Source organism: Phocoena sinus, chromosome 12 (genome assembly GCF_008692025.1).
Source record: "Phocoena sinus isolate mPhoSin1 chromosome 12, mPhoSin1.pri, whole genome shotgun sequence".
Taxonomy (NCBI): Eukaryota; Metazoa; Chordata; class Mammalia; order Artiodactyla; family Phocoenidae; genus Phocoena; species Phocoena sinus.
The window spans coordinates 26,464,672-26,486,365 of record NC_045774.1 but is presented as its reverse complement, the minus strand read 5'-3'; the positions used below and the strand labels follow the sequence as shown (position 1 = coordinate 26,486,365).

General features: G+C 38.7%; 1 protein-coding gene across 2 annotated transcripts; it reads right to left on the bottom strand.

Annotated features, from left to right (window-relative positions):
• Positions 1–947: 947 nt before the first annotated feature.
• Positions 948–20,928, bottom strand: IFNGR1 (interferon gamma receptor 1). Of its 2 annotated transcripts, XM_032651099.1 has the most exons (7): positions 20,745–20,928; positions 10,870–10,984; positions 10,015–10,178; positions 8,651–8,823; positions 6,526–6,712; positions 3,908–4,035; positions 948–2,061 (listed from the first exon to the last, which is right to left on the bottom strand). In XM_032651099.1, exons 1-7 carry the CDS (start codon positions 20,827–20,829, stop codon positions 1,507–1,509), a joined length of 1,407 nt encoding a protein of 468 aa, XP_032506990.1. In that variant the 5' UTR covers positions 20,830–20,928; the 3' UTR covers positions 948–1,506. The 2 variants fall into 2 exon arrangements, with proteins under 2 accessions (XP_032506990.1, XP_032506991.1); XM_032651100.1 differs by lacking the exon at positions 10,870–10,984 and having other exon boundaries at positions 20,745–20,894.
• Between the last annotated feature and the right edge of the window lie 766 nt (positions 20,929–21,694).

Sequence of the window (21,694 nt, the reverse complement as noted above, 5' to 3'; positions counted from 1 at the left end):
TACTAATTATGAAAGAAATGCAAATGAAGACACTAAATTATTTTTTCTATAAAGACTGGGAGAAATGAAAAAGATTGTTATCAGAATTAGCTAGGGTAAAAAGAACAGGTACTCTGTTTACATTTGGTGGTAATACCTATTACCTTCCTTATGAAGAGTGGTAACTATCACCTTACCCTTGGCTATATCCATTATTTTCATATTTTTGCTTTTTCCCATTCTAATGTCTACATTTTTCATTCGCCTTAAAAATTTACTTTTTATAATTTTCCTACAATAGAGATTAGATTCTGTAAAGGTTATGGATTTTTATGGGATGTTATGTGTACTCCTATATCAGTTTAAAAAGCAATTCATAAGACACTGTCCCCCAAATGAGTATACTAGTACCTTTTTCCCAGTAATAAACCAGCAACGCGTTTCCATTTGCACTTTTAAATGAGGAGAAATATTTTTTCCATGGCTTAATTTACTCACATAATTTGTATTTAACCTTTTCTTTTAGTCAGTTAATTCACTTTTGAGTCTTAAAGTTCCTATCCTCTTAGTAATTCCCAAGAACTTTTCTGTGGTATATAAACGCTTGGTTTGCCTCTGGTTGGGGATTCTCTCCTCACGCCACATGCTACTTAGCTCTTCCTCACCCACTCCTGTGGTTTTGACCACCATCTTTATGCTAGAGACTCCCCACGCTACACCCTCTACAGCTAAATCTCTGCTTCTCCCCCCAAACAGCTTGGGACACACAGCTTGTGTGTTCTGCACACTGATTGCTAAATATTAAGATACAGATATAAAAGGACCATTTTTAAAGACTAGGCTATTTTTAGGACTATTTTAAAGATCAGACATGAATAATTAGAAAATGATTCTGTAACATTAATGGATGGAAACAAGCAAATGAATAAAAAATATTCTAGTTAATCCTGAATAAATGAATACCGAAATGAACTTTGAAGTTACTTTATTATAAAAAAATCCTTAAATGCAATGTTCCATAAAAAATATATACATGTTTTTATTTACACTATTAACACTCTTGATTTCAATTCAATTTTAAGGACAATTTTGAAAAGCATTCTTGTTTTTTCTGAAAGTATTAGGAAAGACTATATACATAAACGTCCAAACACAAATACCACGCTGAGGCACAGAAAGGAAAAAATCCATTTTATCTCTTGAAGTGGTTACAGAAGACCCTGGGCGTAGCACCTACCATTATAGGAAGCAGGGTTATTAGAGACCGTTCACTGTTACGGTTCACAAATCTAGATGGAAAGGTTCACATGTGACAGTGGTTTTTGTTTTTTATTAAAGACTCTGCAGTTTTCTGACCAAAAGTGACAGTGTCAAACAGGCTTTTTACACTTTTATCTAAACCATGACACTCCATTTGATTAATATCAAGAAGACACAATTTCTGAAATCATGATCTTTTCATGAAATCAAAGCAGAAAAACTGTTCAGGAAAAGCAGATCCTTCCAAGTTGGTGACCTTGGTTGATCTTATGAAAACTCTCTGGAATCTGCTGTAGGTCTATAACCAATCAAGGACTCTTTACCACCTTCATCTACAAGCAGATCCACTAACACATGGGGTTTGTCATAACCAAAGGAGGTGGTGGTGTTTCTCAGCGTTATGGACTCTCGTCCTTCTGTCTTTATTTCAGTTTTATTACTTGGGGGAAATTCTGAGTCACAGCAGTTGTCTGATACCACAAGGCCACTATCAGAACCATTTCTGGAGTGATACACATTTAAAGTGATGCTGCAGGTTTCAGACTGGTTACTGCTTGCATGGATAGAATTTTCTCCCTTTACTGGGGTCAGAGAGCTACCAGGGGCCAAGTCAGAAATATTTTCTCCAGTCATCACCACTTCTGTTCCACTAGAAAGGTCTTCTCCATGCTCTGCTTTTCCTGGACTGTCCTCAGTATGCACGCTTGAAATTGTCCCTGGAGAGAGCTGCTCATTTTCTATGGCAATCGGTTGGTAGGTGATGGGCGATATACATTTTGATTCAGATTTTGTCTCTGAAGAGGCACTTTTTACCACAGACAGCTAGCGGAAGAGAAATCAGTGATTAAAAATAATAAATTATTAAACTTAAGTGCTCATCCTCAAAAGAAAAATGGTCTAATGGTAATGGTTAACTAAATATACAACTGAATGGCATATTCAGGATAACAGTGTAATAGAATCTGATAGTTGCCTTTTCTTTCTTTTTAATGGAAATATATTAAGATCAAAAACAATATTTTAGAATTTTTGGAAAGTCACTATCTCACCAACCTATGTTGCTTTTTGTGTACTACCTTCGACGCGTATGCATGTTACATTTGTAATGGGAGTACGGCTACTTATTTTATGTAGTATTTCATCATTTGTCTTCATAATTCTAATCTTCATGGGCTCAGTAATTTTACACTGATGGTTAAATAATTTCTCTAATACTAAGTATTAAGGGGTTCCAATTTTCACCATTCATAGAACATGAAGTGAATATTTCTATACATCTTTTTATTTATGAAATTATCTTTTAAGAATTAATTCTTAAGAGAGCAATTACTAAATCTAAGAGTGTGGCATGTTTAGGATGCTACTACTCTGTACACCCACTGTGTGCTTACCCTCCCCTCAGGGCTATAATTACTTTTTGCCAGCATATACCGGTTTTATTACAAGGTACTAATGGATATTCAGGTTTATTTTTCCTTCTCTAGCGGGTGTAAAATAGCACACTGCAAGGCTGGTTTCTGCTTAACTACTAGTGGTAAGAACATTACAATTCATAGGTGAATTGTCTACTAACTGTTGACAGTTCTTAACCCCTCTACTTAAAGATAATGTTTCCATAACACATTTAAATATACCCTTTGCATATCACAGATATTTTGCCTGTCATATTTGATTTAAATAGTTATCATTCTGATACTTTTAAATGTTCTTTTCATCAGACAAAGACTTTTAAATGTTAGGCATTAAAATGTCACACTTCTCGTCTAGACTCACTGTTGCGTCATCTTTCCTTCTGCCCTCTACCCACCACGAAGAGTTTCTGTATTTACAGATTTTCAAAAAGCCACACATTCCTGACACTGGGCCTTAGCACACACTGTCCCTTAGTACCTGGGTAAACTCCTGTCTGTCCCTCAAGACTGTTCAGGCATCACTGTCTCTGGAAAAGCCATGACTAACCCTACCCTGCAAAAGTAGAAGAAAAGAAGTCCTCACTGGCATGTACATAAACGTCTATCTTTGAACCTATCACACTGGACAACCACTGAATACTTATCTTTTTTCCCACTAGACTTTAAGCTCCTTAGCACTGTCTCACTGTGCCTTTGCCCCATGCATAAAAAAGCATAGTGCATAGTAAAAAATATGTGGCTTTGGATGTGTGGAAGACTGAGTTATTTATGATAGGTGACATGCTGCTGAACATCATTCTACTTTAAAAAACAAATTTTAAGAATTATCGAAAATTTCAAATTAACATTTTAGTGTACATCTGACCCTTGAGCGATACAAGGGTTAAGGGCACTGAGCGCCTCTGGGGTCAAAAAATCCACATATGACTTTTGACTCTCCAAAAACTTTACTAATAGCCTGCTGTTGGCCAGAAGCCTTACCGATAACATAAATGGTCAATTCACACATATTCTGCATATTATATTTATATCTACCTCTATTTTATACATTCATAACATACCTTTTTCTTAATTTTTTCAGTATTTCTCGACTATGTGGTTTGTCTGAGAGTTTTTTCAAATTCTCACAAATCTCAAAAAATTTCCAGCATATTCACTGAAAAAAATTCAAGTATAAGTGGACCCACACAGTTCAAATCTGTGTTGTTCAAGGGCCAACTGTATACAATTAAAGAAAAAATATTTAAATATATTACCAAGGATTTGGGTAACATGATGTTTTCTCTCTTAAATGGATTCATCTTCTTAACGAGACAACATACAACTACCAGGGCAAGTACTAGAAAGAGTAGTAAAGCAGCAACAATCGGAATCCAAACAGGATCTAAGAAAAGGAAAAAACCACAAATTAGAATTACAATGGAACACTGCTATATCCATCAAATAGTTATAAAGTCTCAGTGCTATTCTTTAACAGATTTACATATCAGGTAATTAATACATACGGTCACAGTTTTAAAGAACACTGACACAGAAGTCAGGAGAGATGAGTAAAAAATTACGTACCTGTCCTAGATATCAACATGATTCTTCCCAGCTTTGAGATTCTAAACTTTCTGCGACTACACTGTCATGATATGATGTGGCTAAAATAACTTTTTCATAACCATTTCCTTACAGCCCCAAATACAGAGTGTTTCTAGAGTTACGCTTTTCTCTCAGTTGAAGAGGCAAAAGCAAAAAATTTTAAATATATCTCTTTAGAAATAAATTCTGGCAATGTCTCTAACTCTTAAAATAATGTCGTCCCGCCCTTCTGAATTCTTAAATTGTTATTTATTTAAAGATTACAAAAACTTATAAAAGTACACAGGTGTGTACACACACATACACACACACACACAGACACACACACACAAACACAGAGGAAAGCCGAACAGGAATAAAGTCCCCCAAATGAAAACCAGATACAACGAATAATATAAAATTGGGAAGATCTGTTTCAGAGCACAAACATCTATAATCACGGTTGTATATTTTTCTCTAATGCTGCTTTTTATTTTCACAGCACAATCTTCAATATTTATTTTTCCATAGTCCTCTCTTCCAAATTAACAGTACTCAGGACTTCCCTGGCGGTCCAGTGGTTAAGACTCCACACTTCCACTGCAGAGGGGTAAGGCACGGGTTCGATCCCTGGTCGGGGAACTAAGATCCCATATGCCGCGTGGTATGGCCAAAAAAACAAACAAACAAACAAACAAATCCAAAAACAAACAAACAAACAAAACAAACAAATTAACAGTACTCTACATATTGTGGTGGTGTTTGCCCTCCTTCATAGCATCTTATTACCTTTAATTTCTATTCTAATGACTCTGGAAGTTACTCAAATAAATGCCTCTATCACACCTGTTACAGGAGGTGAAAAAAATTATTACAATAGGAAAAGATAACATAACCCCATAAGAAACACTGGCACGTTGCTTAGAAGCACTGAGCAGGCAGGTAGGGAATGCTGCTTATGAGCCACGATGGTGCCATCATGTGGACACAATATCAACCCAGTTTGTAACTCAGGATTTTTTTTTTTTTAATAAATCTAGGGCATTTGCATTATTTCAAATTTTACGCATTAATTAGGATTTTCTCACTCCAAATAGTATAACACAAACTGGTATTAAATATACTGCATTATTTTAAGTCACCTATTTGAAACCCTCATGTAACGGCCTAAAAGTTTTTAGTATTAATTTTAGGTGTTTGGTCTGATTCTTCAGCCTAGATTTCCATTCTTCAAAAAGAAATTTGTACTGTGTTATTTTTTGTACACCTTTTTAACCTAGAAAATATGTTCTAAAAACATCTGAACAATCAAAACAATTATATATACACCCAAAGACAATCACCAAAGCATGATTTATCAGCGAAAAATCTACAAGTAATCAAAAGTCCAAAAATTGAGGAACATTAAATAAATATGATCTTCATAATAAAATGTTCTAGCGATATTAAAAATAATATTAATAAAGTACGTAAAATAACATGGAAAAATATTTATAGCATATGCTTAGGGCAGTATACAAAGTTACATATACTACATAATATGATCAAGGCTACACAGCAAAAGAAAAAACAGGATGGAAAAAAACCACCAAACTGTGAGTAACTGAGTGTTTGTAACTTAGAACTACAGATAATTTTGTTTCCTTATAAATTATCTATAATGAACATTTCAATTTTGTACCATGAAAAAAAAGTCTAAATTTTTGTTAGGTACCTGCCAAATGAGAATGCCAGTTCTGAAGTTCTATCATACGTATCCCCCTCACACACACAGGAAATAATAAAATAAAAATAATGATTTTAAAATGTGTTATAAAATTGACGTACAATCCATCATTTAAACCAACCTATATTTATTTTTGGATGTTAATTTCCAATGCTTATCCAGTTCACTTATCACACAATTTTAGTCAATGAACATTGCGGCTTTTAGTTTTTAAACTTACTGTCCCCATAAAGAACATTTTAATGGATATATAACATCTTGTTATATTGGAGTAATAAACTAACTTATATCATTATGCATGATCCCGAAATGCAGACATTTATGCACATGGCTTTATGTTTTTGTTATATTTTTTCTCTCCTGGGTCAAAAGGTCATCACGTGGCTTTCTAAATTGGTTGCTTTGTATCTCTTAATGCCTGAAAAATGGCCTTATTTTTAATTTTGAACTTCTCTGAAGAATGGAACTACTGAGTATTTTTTAAAAGAGCAGAGGTTTATTGAAATTACAAATTGCCTCTTTTTACATTACCCTATTTTAGTGATCACTCACTACATTTAGGAAAGAATGGCAAGAACTTACCTTCCGCGCTGTTATCAGAAACGGTAATACAAAGTTCTTCCGACTTCTCAGTTGTAACAGCCCACGTTTCTGAGACTCCTTCTGCTGAAACGCAGTACTCAGAATTCAGCGAGGACACAGGAATACTTAAGAAGCACTGAGTCTCATTACAATCATCTTCTTTCTTTATGTACATTTTATTTGTGGTCTGGAAAGAGGAAAAAAAACAATGAAAATGCATGACTCCTTTTAATTTGAAAAGAAAAAATCATTCAATATGGTGAATGTTGGGACCATGTCTGAAAATAGTGTTGATATCAAACAGTAAGTCTATTTGTTACTTCAACATGGCATGGTGCTATATATCCATTAAAATGTTCTTTATAGAGATAATAAATTTAAAAATTAAAATAGAGATTATGAATTTAAAACTCAAATAGCAGTAATGTTCACTCTTAGTTGTCAAACCAACAAATGTTCATTAGTCCTATTCCTCTAGTGCTAGAAACTCAGCTGGTGAGAGAGAAAAGCATCTAGCTCATGGTAAGAATAACACAGGTATTATGCAAAGGCTGTAGGATCTCTTGGCAGTGATACACAGAAGGGATTGAAGCAATCTCTGGGAGCTGATCATTCATTCAACCAGCCACACTGCATGGATCACTGTGCTAGGGCCTGAGAACACAAAGGTAGGGCAGTGGTGCCTGACCTCAAATAACTTATGATAGAGTGTGGAAGAAAGATAAGAAAGAAATGTAAGAGAGTAATAAGTACTCCAAGGGGACCACTCTATGGAACAAGGAACAACCAGACCACAGAAGAGGAAACAGTCCACCTTGTCAGAAAAGATTTCGAAGGAGAGATGATATGCCAGCTGAATACTGAAGAACGGGCAGAAATTTTCCAAAGTAGGAAAGGTGGAGAAGGGCATTCTGTGAAAGAGCAGTGTACCTTCAGGCAACTAAGAACAGTAAGCAGTCCACCAAAGCACAAACGAAAATGAAGTTGGAAGGAACGGGGAGACAGGTAGCCGGAAATGATGCAAGAGGCCAAATCATGAAGGCCTTGCAGGCCATGCCATGGAAGAGGATTTAGATATTATTTTGTAGCTGATGGGGATTTGTTAAAGAGTTTGAAGCAGTGAAGTAATATGGTCAGATCTGCACTCTAGAAAGACAACTCAGCTAGCAACCAAAGGGATGTTTTAAAACCTAAATCAGATGTCATTTTTCTGCTTCAATCTTTCCAGAGGCACAATGTCTCACTGAGAGTAAGAGTCCAATCCCTCCAAAGCCCTTAGAGAAGTGGCCCCCAGTGAACTCTCTGACCTCATCTGCCCCCACGCTCTAGCCAGCCTTGCTGCTCCCTTCACATGCCTGGTGCTATTGCCAGGCTCTGCCTGACACACTCTTCCCACATACATCCACAGAGTTCACCTCCTAACCTCCTCCAGCCCTGGCTCCAGTTAACACTTCCCAGTGAGGCCTGGCCGGCCTGCTGAAAACCACTACTGCCCAGCGCTCTTCTCTGCTGTGTTGTTCTCCACAGTACTTATCACTGGAGTTCTTTTGTCTGTACTGTTCACTGCTATCTCCTGGTGCCTAGAAGGCACCAAGCATGTGCTTAACAAATATTGTTAAATAAAGGAATGGCAGTGCTGTGGAGAATGGATGGAACAGAAAAAGTCTAGTCAAAGTGTGGTCTGCACACCAGTGCTAGAGAATGTAATCATATCACACAGTAGTACTGTTGGTGTTTTCTTTCAAAAACAAAGATTCCAATTAGAGCTTCATATTATTTCATATCACTACAAAACTACCAAGGAGGAAGAAAAGATTAAAATTATCCTCATCTTACCAGTGGAGAAACGGAAAAACACAGGTTGATATCCTAGATTAGGACCATGCTATTAAAAGAGGCAAAGAAAAACTTGAAATGTTTTCACATGGCCAGTGTTAAAGATTAACGCCAGTACTGATTCCCTTCAGCAGCATTCATATATTTCTTTTTTCTTAGTAAAACTTACGATCCATGAGTCTTGCCTGAATATTCATGAACATTCCACTTTCATTACACCACATATGGAAACAACTTATGCCAGCAACAGAAAAATTTCCATTTTGAAAAAGATGAAATAGAAACATACCTCACTTCCATTTATTCTCACAAACACATTGTACGTGAACGTATAACAAGTATTTTCATCATCGTATATGGCTTGTGGTTCGTTTTCATTTACAGTAATTAGAGGGTGAAATATATCAACAATGATTTGGTCTTCCTTCTTTGTGATAACCAGTTTAGGTGGTCCAATTCTCCCTGAGGGGACAAAAAAGAAGTAGAATTTGTACCAGCCTTGGAACGTCACAGTGTATTACACATCACTACCAAAACTCAACCAACCTACTCTTTTTGTTCTTGTTGTTCTAAAGCAGGACCACATTTAAATCATTCCACAGATACCCAGAAGATATTTTAACTGTCCTTAGTGAATCTTGGTAAAAAGCCTTGACACAGTAGAAGCTCTATGAAGTTAGTTTTCCTTTATCTTTGCTTCTGTAGATTAAAAAAACATTAAACAGAAAACAGAAAATGTTCTCTAAAAATCGTTTCAGAAAAGGCATTTTAGTTATCTTTGAATCCTCACTGAAACTCTTTGTATTTCCAATGCCTATGGATATCTGGAATGAGGCTCTATAAAAGTTTGCTAAATACATTCAATTTTTATTATGAAAATCAGAACTAGATATTCACTGATTCCACAAATATTTACTATATGTCTTTGACGTCTGGAACCTTGTAGGTGAACCATTTATCTATTCTTCACGTACTTATTGCACACCTACTGTGCACCAGGCAGGTCCGTCTTTACTCACCAATGTATCCTCAGGAACTAGCATACTTTCTGGCACATAGTATGCCCTTGAAAAATCTGTGTGGGAAAAGTCTGACATACAGATGGTATAATTGTCAGGTGACAAAAGCATGGATTCTGGGGAATAAAACTACTTCAAGGGCAAGTAGAGGAGGGGCCTGTAGAAGAGAAAAAGTAGCCATGATCCAAAAAGAAGGAGCAGAACCAAGGTGGGGGCTGAAGCTGAACTAGGATGAAGGCGATTATGGAACTCTAAAATTTTTAATGTATTAAATTGGTATTAAAATTCCCAAAGGCCTTGAGGAGTTAAGGTAGAGGGGAAGACGGAGAGCAGCTCTCACAGTCCTAGTGAACGCGACTAAGGGAGGAGTGACAGAGGACAGAGAGAGGAAGGGGTGCAGAGTCCAGACCCACACTTGCATGGGGTGGAAGTGTCACAGCTTAGAAGGGGCAAAGTGAGGGGAGCCTCTTAACCCTATTTTGTGGGGCTTGGGAGAAGAGAAGACAGGAACTCCCTAAATTCCTCCAAATGTTTCTGGGGCATTCTGATAATTTTTGGCAACTGCTTATAAAAGCAGATACATACAGAAGACATGCATAAGATTAGAATTTAGACATGTATACATTCCACTCACCTTCTTTGCATAAAATAAATTCTCTTGACTGTGCATAGGCTGATTCCTCTTGTCCAAGCCTAGCTTTAACTCTAGCCCAGAGAGGACTTGATGGATCATCCATTATGGAAAAGATATTACAAGAATGATGGGAGGTATTGCAGGCATCAATCCATTGCCCGTCCCTGAAATGAAGAAAAAGAAACACAAAGGTAATTTTTATTGTTAATACATAAACTTGAACCATCTCTGTCTGTGCTTTGATTTTCATTCATAGCATGGAGCTGGTAGAAGGAGTTGAGTAAGAATAGGATGGAGAAGCTAGACAAAGTAGGAAACCTTTACTCTTTGGTTAGAAGGTCTATAGTAAATTCATTTACAATAAAGAGGCTCAATTCAAAATAAGACCTGTACAAACCACATTCCACATGTAATTTTAAAAAATCTGTTCTTTAAACAAATTGATTGCATTGAGTCATTACTTAATTACAGAATCCAACATATTACAATCACTCCTAACACTTGTCAAAAAATTTTTTTAAATTTTTCTTTCTATTCAACAGTACATACACTATAGGAAGTAAGAGGACTTCACTGTTTTTAATACAGAACTGTCACCTTTATTTGTCATGCCTTAAAATGTCAGAAGTTAGTGATACTCCTCTACTTCAATTCTGACAGGAAGAAGAACTAAATGGCAGGAAGTATTCTGAAAAGAACTAATTTGCATCCTTAATTTGCATTACTTCTGGAAGTCTATAAGCTGGTCAGGAAGTTGTGCCACATGGGAAGGAACAATGATGGAAGGAAACAGTCGTGAAACGTGCAAGGACCTAGGCAAAAACAGAATGAAAAAGATAAAAGAGTGACACTCACCTATAGGTCATCACCTGTACGGTAAACACAGGGCTCCATGGCATAATTGGGTAATCCCAAAATAGAACAGTATTCAAGTTATAGGCCTCAATTGTAAGATTGGTTGGTGTTGGCACTGTAAGACGGATGGATGTCAGAAACTAACATTAACATTAGAAAACCTCAATATAAGAAGCCAAATTAGCCAAATATGTACTTGAAGAAAAGAATTCACCAGAATAGATAATAAATTTATTTAAATTAAGGTATTTCTAAAAATTAATTTTATTAAAAAATGTATAGAAGTGTTTGAATTCATTTTAAATTACTGAAACAACATTGTAATGCAAGGGGAACACAAATATAGTATGAGCAATAAATTCCTAGAATGTTTGAGGAGTTTTTATAAATAACTGCACTGCCTGTTGCAATAATAATCCTCAACTCATTTAATCACTAGAATTTTCTATATTTGATACCACAGACTGTATTCAATGTCTAGAGAAGAACTGGCTACAAGAGGGATGGTCAATTTCACTCTAAAATACTACCTGGGCTCTCAACCCTCCACCCAGGACTATTACACACTTTTACTACCTTTTCTCTAGCACAGGAATAGATGCCTAACGATTGCCTGACAGAGCCATCAAGCATTCCAGTTTCATCAACATTTTGCTCTCTGAGGTGTGCAGGGCTTTTTTCAAAACATACCCTGTATTTCTTCCTGCTTTTGTTCTTCTAAACCAATTAAGAAAATGTTTGTTGAGAAGACATGAAAGTGTCACACAAGAGAAGAGGCAGAAGTCATTTTACCATCTTATAGTCAAACACTACCATGACCATAATCTAGTTACTAAAAGCAGCTATTTTTTTCCCCTGCTCAGTGTAAAAGGCTATTGTCCAGTACCCCTTAAAAAATTGAACACACACACGTCTCCTCCCTTCCTCTCTCTCTCCCTCTTTCTTTCCCTCCTTTCCTTCCCTTCTTCACGAATGAACATGAAGGAATAGACAGAGTTCGCAATATGACCTGGAATTTAAGCTTATTCAATCCGATCTATCTGGAAAACGCCACTAAACATGATGTGCTTATACAAATAAAATAAATAAATGAATAGCAATGTGGTCAGGTACAGTGGCTTCCAAACATAACTTATCATCCTAAAAAATTCAAAGAGAGCCAAAAGTTTATACTTTTTTAAAGTATCCCAGATGATAATGATGATCACTTATGTTTACACTTAGTAGACTGCTCTAATAAGAAAAATATTATTAGATAACATATTATCTAATAGCCAAAAATAGGGTTGGCTATTAAGAAATCTGGGTTCTTTCCTTGCTATACTACTAAAGAGTTACTTCAGAATTCCTCACCTGTCAAGTGAGGTGATAATTTCACACACATAGACTATTTGCTTACTGTTGAAGAAAACACCTACTATATTTTTCCCAAAGTAAAAATTCCAATATTTGAACCCGAACTGGTACATTGTCTTAATTTACAACTATTAAGCACCTGTATTATCGTTTCAAAGCAGAACATGGATCAAGAGTTATATGGACTAAAGGACAATTAGATTCTACTGCCATTTTTTTCCTTTTTTCTGATTATTTTTTCCTTTATATCAGTGGTTTTCCACAAGGGGTGATTTTGTCCCCCATGGACATCTGGCACTGTTGGAGACATTTTTGGTTCTCCTAACTGGGTGTTAGTGGTGGGGTGCTACTGGCATCTAAAGGATAGAGACTAGGGATGCTGCTGATATCCGATAATGCACAGGATAGCTTTCCACATTTTGGCAGTCCAAAATGCCACGAGTGCCAAACACTGAGAAACCCTGCTTTATTATAATTTTAGGAATCTTTTTTATTTAGGAGGAAAAACTAATTTAAAAACAGAATGCAATAAGAAATCATCTCACACCAGTCAGAATGGCCATCAACAAAAAATCTACAAACAATAAATGCTGGAGAGGGTATGGAGAAAGGGGAAGCTTCTTGCACTGTTGGTGGGAATGTAAATGGGTGCAGCCACTGTGGAGGACAGTAAGAAGATTCCTCAAAAAACTAAAAATAGAGCTACCCAACAATTCCACTCCTTGGTATATATCTGAAGAAAATGAAAACACTAGCTTGAAAAGATACATGCACCCCAATGTTCACAGCATCATTATTTACAATAGCCAAGATATGGAAGTAACTCATGTGCCCATCAGTGGATAAAATGGATAAAGAAGATATGGTGTATATATACACAATGGAATACTACTCAGTCATAAAAAGAACGAATGAAATCTTGCCATTTGCAACAACATGGATGGACCTAGACGGTATTATACTTAGTGAAATGAGTCAGAGAAAGACAAATAATGTATGTTATCACTTATATGTGCAATCTAAAAACAAATGGCAGACTATAACAAAACAGAAACAGGCTCGTAGATATAGAGAACAAACCAGTGATTACCAGCGGCGGGCGGGGGGGTGCGGGCAAGATAGGAGTAGGGGATTAAGAGGCATAAACTATGTCTAAAATAAGTAAGCTACAAGAATATACTGAACAACACAAGGAAGATAGCCAATATTCTATAATAACTTTAAATGGAGTACAATCTATAAAAATACTGAATCACTATGTTATACACTCGACGCTAATATATTGTAAATTATACTTCAATAAAATAAATAAATAAATAGATAAATAAAACAGAATTTTTTTGATAAACCAGTACATTTTATGTTTCCCTCTCAGCGAATAGCTTTGGTTACTGTTGAAATGTCTAACTTCCGTATGACTCACCAAAGCAGCAAAACAATTTGTGCCTAAAGGTTGAGATTATGAAGTTGGAAGGATGTCTCAGATTCAAGTACTCAGTAAGTACAACATGTCCTTTGATCTGCAGCCAGTGATCAGATATCTACCATTTTTCTACTTACTCTTTCTTTCTGGAATACTGTTGATGGCTGCTGGTACTTATCATCTTTGGTTCTCTAAGCAATTTCCTTGCAGGTGAGTCAGGAAGCACTGGTCTTGCCAGATTTAGCCCTGGTTTTGGTGGAGTTCCCATGGCCATACACAGCAGGGTAGACTAAGGCCTCCTTAACAGGGTTCCTTTTTCTATGGTGTGTTCACACCTCAACTTCAGAAACAACCATCTCAAACAGCTTACATTCTATGGTTGAGGAGGAAATTAAGGCACCCCTCTCCAGGTTCAATTCAACATTGATATCAAATAATAATCACACATACAAATATAATTTTGCAACTAGATAAGAAAGAGAGGTACCTGATATTAAGCAAACTCATAACGAATCAGAACTTCCCTCAGAAGCCATTTCTTAATTTTAGCATCTTTTGCTTCTCCCATGGCTGAGAATTTACAAACCATCAGGTCCTGGTTTCTTTTTGTTTAACAGACCTTCCCTTGATTACTCTCTCTAATCTAATATTTTACAAGAAACAAGAAGAAACCACGTGGCACCTGCAATCTGCTTGGAAACCTCCTTCACTAGGCCACTGGGCTCACCAGGTACATTTCCTACCTTCCCTGCTACTGAAGGTGATGGTGTTGCTAAGCTTCCTGCCACTGTGTAACAAGGATCCTCTTTCTCATTTCCAGTGAAGTTCTTCACTTCCTTTTAAGCCCCCTTTAAAAAATTATTCCCAATAGGAATGACATTTTAACTGTATGTACTCAATCTGAGATTAATTTCTGCATTTGAGGAAAAGGCATATAGAAATCAATCTGTATTCTAGAATATCAAATAAAGTGCATTTAAATTTAAGAGGTTACTTAATTATACATTATAAAATACAAACAGCAATAGACTTGTGCTACATTAGATTAGTTTTTCGTGTGAGTCAGGTGATAGTTCCCATAATTTAAGTAAAAGCTTGACATGGTTAGACTAGGATAAGGACTTACACCATAGCTTCCAAAGCAATCAAGACAGGTGGTAGGAGAAGAGGTTTCAACGGAACTAGCAAACAGAAATTACTACTAGATTATAGGAGAAACTTTTGAATACTGACACCAAAGGATGTAACCTGTGGTTTTAACGCTACCAGAAGAGAAACCATGCGGTTATTAGACATCCGCCTTTGTTATCTTTGCTAAAATCTCACGATAAATTGACATGAGTAACTCGTTTTCTTAAGTTTCAGAATTTTATAACCTAAAGTTTACATGGCTACATATTCAGATAAATAATTGAGGCTTACAGCAAACTTCTATTCATAAAAAATTTACCCTATGTCAATAAAAATATATGTAGAAATAGAGTGTGGAGTTAAAGGAAAGATTCTACTAGAGTATTTCATGAAGTAGAATAATCTTGCAGATTTCCCTGTCTCTTAAAAATGCCGACAGTTTTCTGTAACACATGTTGTTTTTGGAAATGGGTTCAGAGTTATTTGGAGCATTTTATCTGCATCCTATCCAGAGTGAACTTTAGCTCTTTTAAGATCTGCTTCCCAGAACTCCTCTAGGATCTAGTGGCTGAGGATTAAACAAAACCAAACAAAGGAGAGAAGAATCACTTTTCATAACATTCTAAGCACAATGCAGACAAAACGGAGAGTTCTGGTTACAACTAACTGTTCCCTGGTGATAAATATGAAAAAAGACCAAGGTAGAGAACAGAAAAGACATATGAAGATCAGCAAGTGGTGAAGCAGTGCCGCTAGATGCGGCAGTGGAGATGTCACGGAAGCCCCCGAACCAGCAGCCAGAACAGCTCTGTAATAATTACTGGGGAAGGCAGCAGAAGGGGAAGCAAACAGCTACAGACATCTCCAGGTTTCCTCTGCATGGACGGTGACAGAAGCATGGGCTGCCTCCTGTGTTCCATCCCATAACCACCAAAAGTATCTGTGCCTCTACTGGAAGAGGCACAGCCTTAGTAGTTCACCGATTTTTACATAATAGCATTCGAAGACTAAATAAAAGATGCGTGCATCTAAAGCCAAACGGAGCTCTGTACTCTGTAGACACCATGTGACTATGTGCTCACCAACCTCTCTATGGGAAGGACAAACTGAGAAGCATGAAGAAGTAAGGATACACGGGCCAGTAATTAAACCGTTTTGGAGGATTCTAGGTCATCTGACACTACAACTCAAAAACAAACACTCTAAATTAAAGCATCCAGACCCTTTACTGAATGAGCAACTCTCAGAGAAAAGAGCTAACAACTTCCTCGTGTTAAAGATGAGGGGCCATGGACGTTTTCACAAAGGTCTCTTCTTACACTGCAAAATGAGAAATGGCATGAGAAATCCAGGCAGAAAAAGTGAAAAACATCAAATCCGGACTTTGGCATCTTTTTCAGATATATTTATGATTATGATCTATCTACTGAATGGTTTTATAGTGCTGATAAAATTACTTTTTCTTAATGCTTTCCAACTTCTTCTCTTAGCAAGTAGCAGCATCCTCTAGATTTAAGATGAATAAAGACATTTAAGAATTCTCGCACATGGTGTTTCAAGCATTCATAGAAGTTTTAAAACTGAAACATATCAATATTTGGGGGCTTTGAAATGAATCATATCCATCACTTTGTGAAACTAATGGAAAAACAGTCCTTTTTCTACTTCCTTCTGCTATTTTCTTGCACCTTCAGAAAAAGAGTACCAGAACTAAGGATTCAAGTGAGGACATCTAAAATATTTCAGGACCATTTCACCTTCCATATGATAGCTCCTTAGCCGGGTCAAGACCCCTAGTATCCCTGCAGTCTTCTCTTCCTCCTGTCTGTCTTCACATTTTACCATTCACTCTCTCTTTCTTAAATGTGGGCCCAGAAATAATGCACCTGATGTGAATGAAATACTTTTCCTCCTTTTTTTTTTTTTTTTAAAGAGATGGCCATATCAAAGAGTGGCTTACGCTGAACCCGTAATTAACTAAAATCCCCCCAGATCTTTCACTCAAATCACCAAGTTAGGGCTTATCCAAAAAACTTCTCCCCAGCCACTTTCCTGATCTGAAATGCAGGGTTCTATTATTGTTCCTGTTTATTCAATTTCATCTAGTTGGGTTGCTTGGCATGCCAATAAATTCTAATTGAACCAGATCCACCCAGTCCCTGAGAGAAGTCATTTCTCAAGACTAATTCCCTTTTGGACTAATTCATTCTAAGTTGAGAAATAGTTTAGGGACTGAAAAAACTAAAGAGGCCTTTTCAGTCTATGAAGAACAGGAAATAGGTGGAAGGAGTCAGCCGCTGAGCTTACTTTAAATTTTTCATATTGATCTGGATGAGTTTTTGTTTGTTTGTTTGTTTGTTTTTGCGGTACGCGGGCCTCTCACTGTTGTGGCCTCTCCCGTTGCGGAGCACAGGCTCCGGACGTGCAGGCTCAGTGGCCATGGCTCACGGGCCCAGCCGCTCCGCGGCATGTGGGATCTTCCCGGACCGGGGCACGAACCCGTGTCCCCTGCATCGGCAGGCGGACTCTCAACCACTGCGCCACCAGGGAAGCCCTGGATGAGTTTTTTTAAAAGCTGACACAATTTCTCATTCAAAACTAAATCAATTTAATATTTAAAAATATATTTGTGAAAATAATGATGCACATAATTGAATGATAGTCACCAACATATATTAGACATTTACTACATGACAAGCTACGAGCTCAACTTTGTTACGCATTATCTCAGTTAAGCACCAAAACCATCCTAGGAGGGAGGTAATATTTATCAAAAAGAGAAAAAAGGCTTAGAGAAGCTACTTAAAGACTTGACAATGTGTAAAGTTTTGTCGTTTTTAATTAACAAAAGCTGCTTAAGCATCATTTCTATGATAGTTTAATAAAAGATGGGGAAAATAAGCTCCATATACAAATAGGAACTGGAGATAACTGTCTTCTGATGACATCACAAGCATTTGCTTCGAGTAATTTTGCCTGATTTATCATACCATCACAATCACATGACGGCACTGCAAAATCTGAACAATGTATTAAATTAAATTATTTATTTAGAATGGACATGATTGAAATGGATATCTGTTGAATAGTATTGGGATAATCTAAAATACACTCCCTTAATAAGAAAATTACAAGTAAACTCATTCCTTCTTGTCAGGAACTCTCTTAATTCTGGTACGTCTTTCATTCTGATTCTTTGTCCAATTAAAATGGAACCATAAATTATCCATTTAGCTTATACAAAAATTGCGCTATTGCTGTCAAATTGTATAAGACAGCTCTTTAAAGGGGTTATTTTTCTCTTCAATTCTTTAGGGTTTCTTTTATATAGAAGCAAAAGGTGGATCTTTCAAAATTCCATACAAACCATGAATCAGAATAAAATGAAAAAACTATTATTAATACCCTCTTCAATAAATATAATTGAGATGCACTGATTTAAGTATTTTGAATCTCTGAAAAACACACAGATTCCAAAGAAAATAATGAAAAATTTCAACACACCCAGAGCATTACCTAAAGTTAGAGAATGAAGAGTTGATAAGCAAGTGGAGAAGGCGAGTTAAGAGCCCCATTGCTGTGCTAAACCAGTATGCTCTTCAGATAATACCCAGAGTGGAAGAACAAACTGGAAGAACGTAGCTGACACCTGTGTTTATAAAATGCTGGAGTACAGAAGCCACAGAAGATCTTCCTGTGGGGGGAAGGCAGGCAATCCTACCCCCAGGGCCGGCTTCAAGGACATACGAATTGTGTAGTCACAAGGGGCCCCATGCTCTGGAGGGCTCTGTACTCAGAAGGAAGGGCCGTGCACTTGGTTTAATGCTCTGCCCTAGCCAGGAACTTCGGTCACCCTCTTCCTCTCTTCCCACATCCAGTGAATCACCAAGTTATGCTGAGTCTGTCTTCTAATTTCTTCTTCTCCATTTAAACTGCCTCCTCCCAGACTTAAGCAGCAGTCTTCTAAGTGACCTCCCTCCTTTGAGTCTACCGCCAAACTATTTTGTAAGATGAATGGTCTTTCTAAATGGCTTATCTGACCTTGCATGAAATCATTTATCTCCTTAAAATAACCCCATGGCTGTCCACTGACTTGAGCAAGGGAGAGCGAGCCTATTATTTTGTTGGCTCAGCACCTGTACTTCCTTCAGGAACATTATTGCTCTTCTTCTGGGAAGTCTCCTACTGCCACCACCTGTAACAATATCCTTCCCATGCAAGCTGGCGTCTGACCCAAGCTAGGCAAATCAGAGCCTTCTTCCAGGATCTTGTTATGGTGGAGGAAGCTGCAAGATGTCAAAACCCAAAAGCTGTCAACATCCATGATTCCTGCCAAATCGAGAAGACTGCAGTCAGTAGTAAGAAATGGAGGGTCTGGGCACTTTTGAGTTCCAGGTTCAACTTCCTGAGGCCCAGCTGGCATCTGTAGCTTTCTGTTTAACTCTCACTTGGATTCTCTGAGACAATAAATTCCTTTTTTTGTCTATGTGAGCCAAAGCTGTGTTTCTGTCCTTTGCTGTTACACATGACAAGGCACTTCATTAACTGGTTCCTACTTCTCCACATATCCTTTCTCCCCTTATATCCTCACACACGTACTGTACAATAAAATGCTTAAATTATTCCACTAGTTCAACCTGCTGTTTCACAGCCCTTCCTCTGCACACACAAGTCTCTCTGCACCTCCAGTTCCAACTCTGGGGTCATCTTCTTTGTGAAGTCTTTCTTGATTCCCCTGCTCAGAGGCAGACGCCCATATCCTGCTTTCCAGTAACCTATGTGTAAGTTCAATATCTTATCACGAAGGATTGCAACTGCCCTTGTGGATGACTAACGCCCTAGGTAATGGCAGAGTGCAGAGTCAAGAACTTGGACTCTGGAACCCAACTGCCAAGCTCCCCAGTGAATAGCAGCAACTTGGTTAGACCTCTCTGTGCCTCAGTTTCTCATCCGTATTTGGAGATACAACAGCACCTACTTTATAGGACTTCTGGGAAATGGTGTGATAAGAACTTAAAATAATGCCTGATAACTGTTAGCTATAAAATCACGATCCTTGAAGGCAGAAACTAAATAACTCCCATTTTTGTATTCCCAACACCTGGCACAATTTCTTTTTCAAGGGATGACATTTGTTTGCCTGAGTTCTAAACGGCAAGCCAAAGGAGAGCTGGATATGAATGGAGCACATCTAACAAGTGTCACTGAGGAAGTCATAACACAGAGGTGCAGACCCAGAGTTTGCCAAGGGTAAAGGAGGCTGGGTCTCCCTGACCCCTTCCAGGCAGCTGCTACCTGCCTGCACAGAAGAGACACTCAAGACTGTCCGGTTTTCTGAAAATCTAGGTTTATCCCTTTTGCAGAAAAACTACTGATTTCACTGGAGCTCTTAATTATCATTATACCTAGCTTTAGAAAAAACATGTTCTCATCATGTTTCCTGGGAAACATCAAAAACCAGGCGGAGATAAACGAGGAACTAGGCTATGCGAAGAGACCTTACTGTCTGACAAATGGGCTCATGAGTGCACGCACTGTACCACTTCCAGACTTACACGTAAGACGCAGTTACTGCCTTTTCATAATTCTCAGCTGGCGAAAGAACTTCTAAGGATTCGGGGCCTACCTTACGAATATTTAAGTCATGAGCTGTGGCCACAGTGTACAACTGCTGACCAGGGAACTCACTTATTTAAAAATTAAAAGAACGTGTTTTGTTGTTTTGGTAACCACGGAAGGGGCCGGAGAAAGGGAAGGGAAGGCTGCAAACCGCGGAAACCCTGCGTCGCCTTCCCGGTGGCCGCCCCCTTAGGATCCGAAGCCACCGGGCATCAAGGACAAATGCGAGAGTCGAGGACAAATGCGGACGCGGCTCCTCAGCGCGGGGGAGGGTTCCTGGCCGGTGGGGTTCCCTCTCTCCCCTCCCGTCCCCACCCGGTCGCGGCGCTGCCGCGAGCGACAATACCTGAGGGCAGCTTCTGATCCGCGGCGCCCACCTCAGCCCAGCTTCCGGCCTGCACGATAAGGACGAGGAGAAGGAAGAGAGGCATGCTGCTCCGGACCGACTCGGGTGCTGCCCAGAACTGCGGGAGGCCCCCGGCGCGGCCCTCGAGCCTAGCCTGGCGTCATTTCCTCCACCGCAGACCATCCCGCCAGCGGGAGGCGGAGCGTGGACGGGAAAGGGGGGCGCGGACAGCAAAGCCGCCACCAGGACTGGCAGGCCGGCCTGGGCGGGAGGCGGGGCCAGAGTGGGGGAGGCGGGCCCGGGACGCGGAGGCGGGGCCGGGGCGCGGAGTTAGGCCTGAGCGTGCTAGTTAGGACGCGCGGGGTGGCTGAGGAGCGTGGGCTGGCGGAGGTTCCCGGGGAAGCGGGGCCTGGGAGGGGAGGAGGACTACAACGCGAAGGCCGCCTCTATGGTAGCTCGGCGTTAGGGGCACGACAGTCTGGTCGCGACCTTGGCTCACAGGTTTGTGAGTTACTTGGGTCCAAAAGGTCATGTTCTTTAAGCTTTGCATGACCTTCCGTGATGCATCTTCCTCTTTTTGCAGTGTTCTGGACTTGCAGAGCTTTGCCCTAGGCCACAACCCAGTACAATGCTTACTTTATATATAAGACTTCGGCATCAATGCGTCTGGGAACTTAGATTTTTGGGCAGAAAGAGCCTTACATGCCTTCTCTGATCCCTGCATTTGTAGCTGAGGAAACCGAAGCTTCGCGGGTGAAATGGTTTGTGCAAACTTGCATAGCCCAAATAGAATTGCCTCGGCCATGAACTACTTTATTCTTGGAGGAAAAATAACTTGCATTACCTTTTCAGCAATTAAATATCAAATAGCGATTTATTAAGCAGCCTCTCATCATGAGATCTTTCCTCTCTGACCACATCTCCTATTACTCTGCATCATCTCACCTATT

What these genes read in the sequence shown, in the direction of transcription:
- IFNGR1 (XM_032651099.1), bottom strand. Translation starts at nt 20,829, where the DNA reads ATGCCTCTCTTCCTTCTCCTCGTCCTTATCGTGCAGGCCGGAAGCTGG. An exon ending in TGAGAATAAATGGAAGTGAG is followed by an intron (nt 6,713 to 8,650) that starts GTATGTTTCTAT and finishes TCCTCTTTCCAG; the next exon opens with ACCACAAATAAAATGTACAT. An exon ending in TCATGTTACCCAAATCCTTG is followed by an intron (nt 2,062 to 3,907) that starts GTAATATATTTA and finishes CTCTTCCGCTAG; the next exon opens with CTGTCTGTGGTAAAAAGTGC.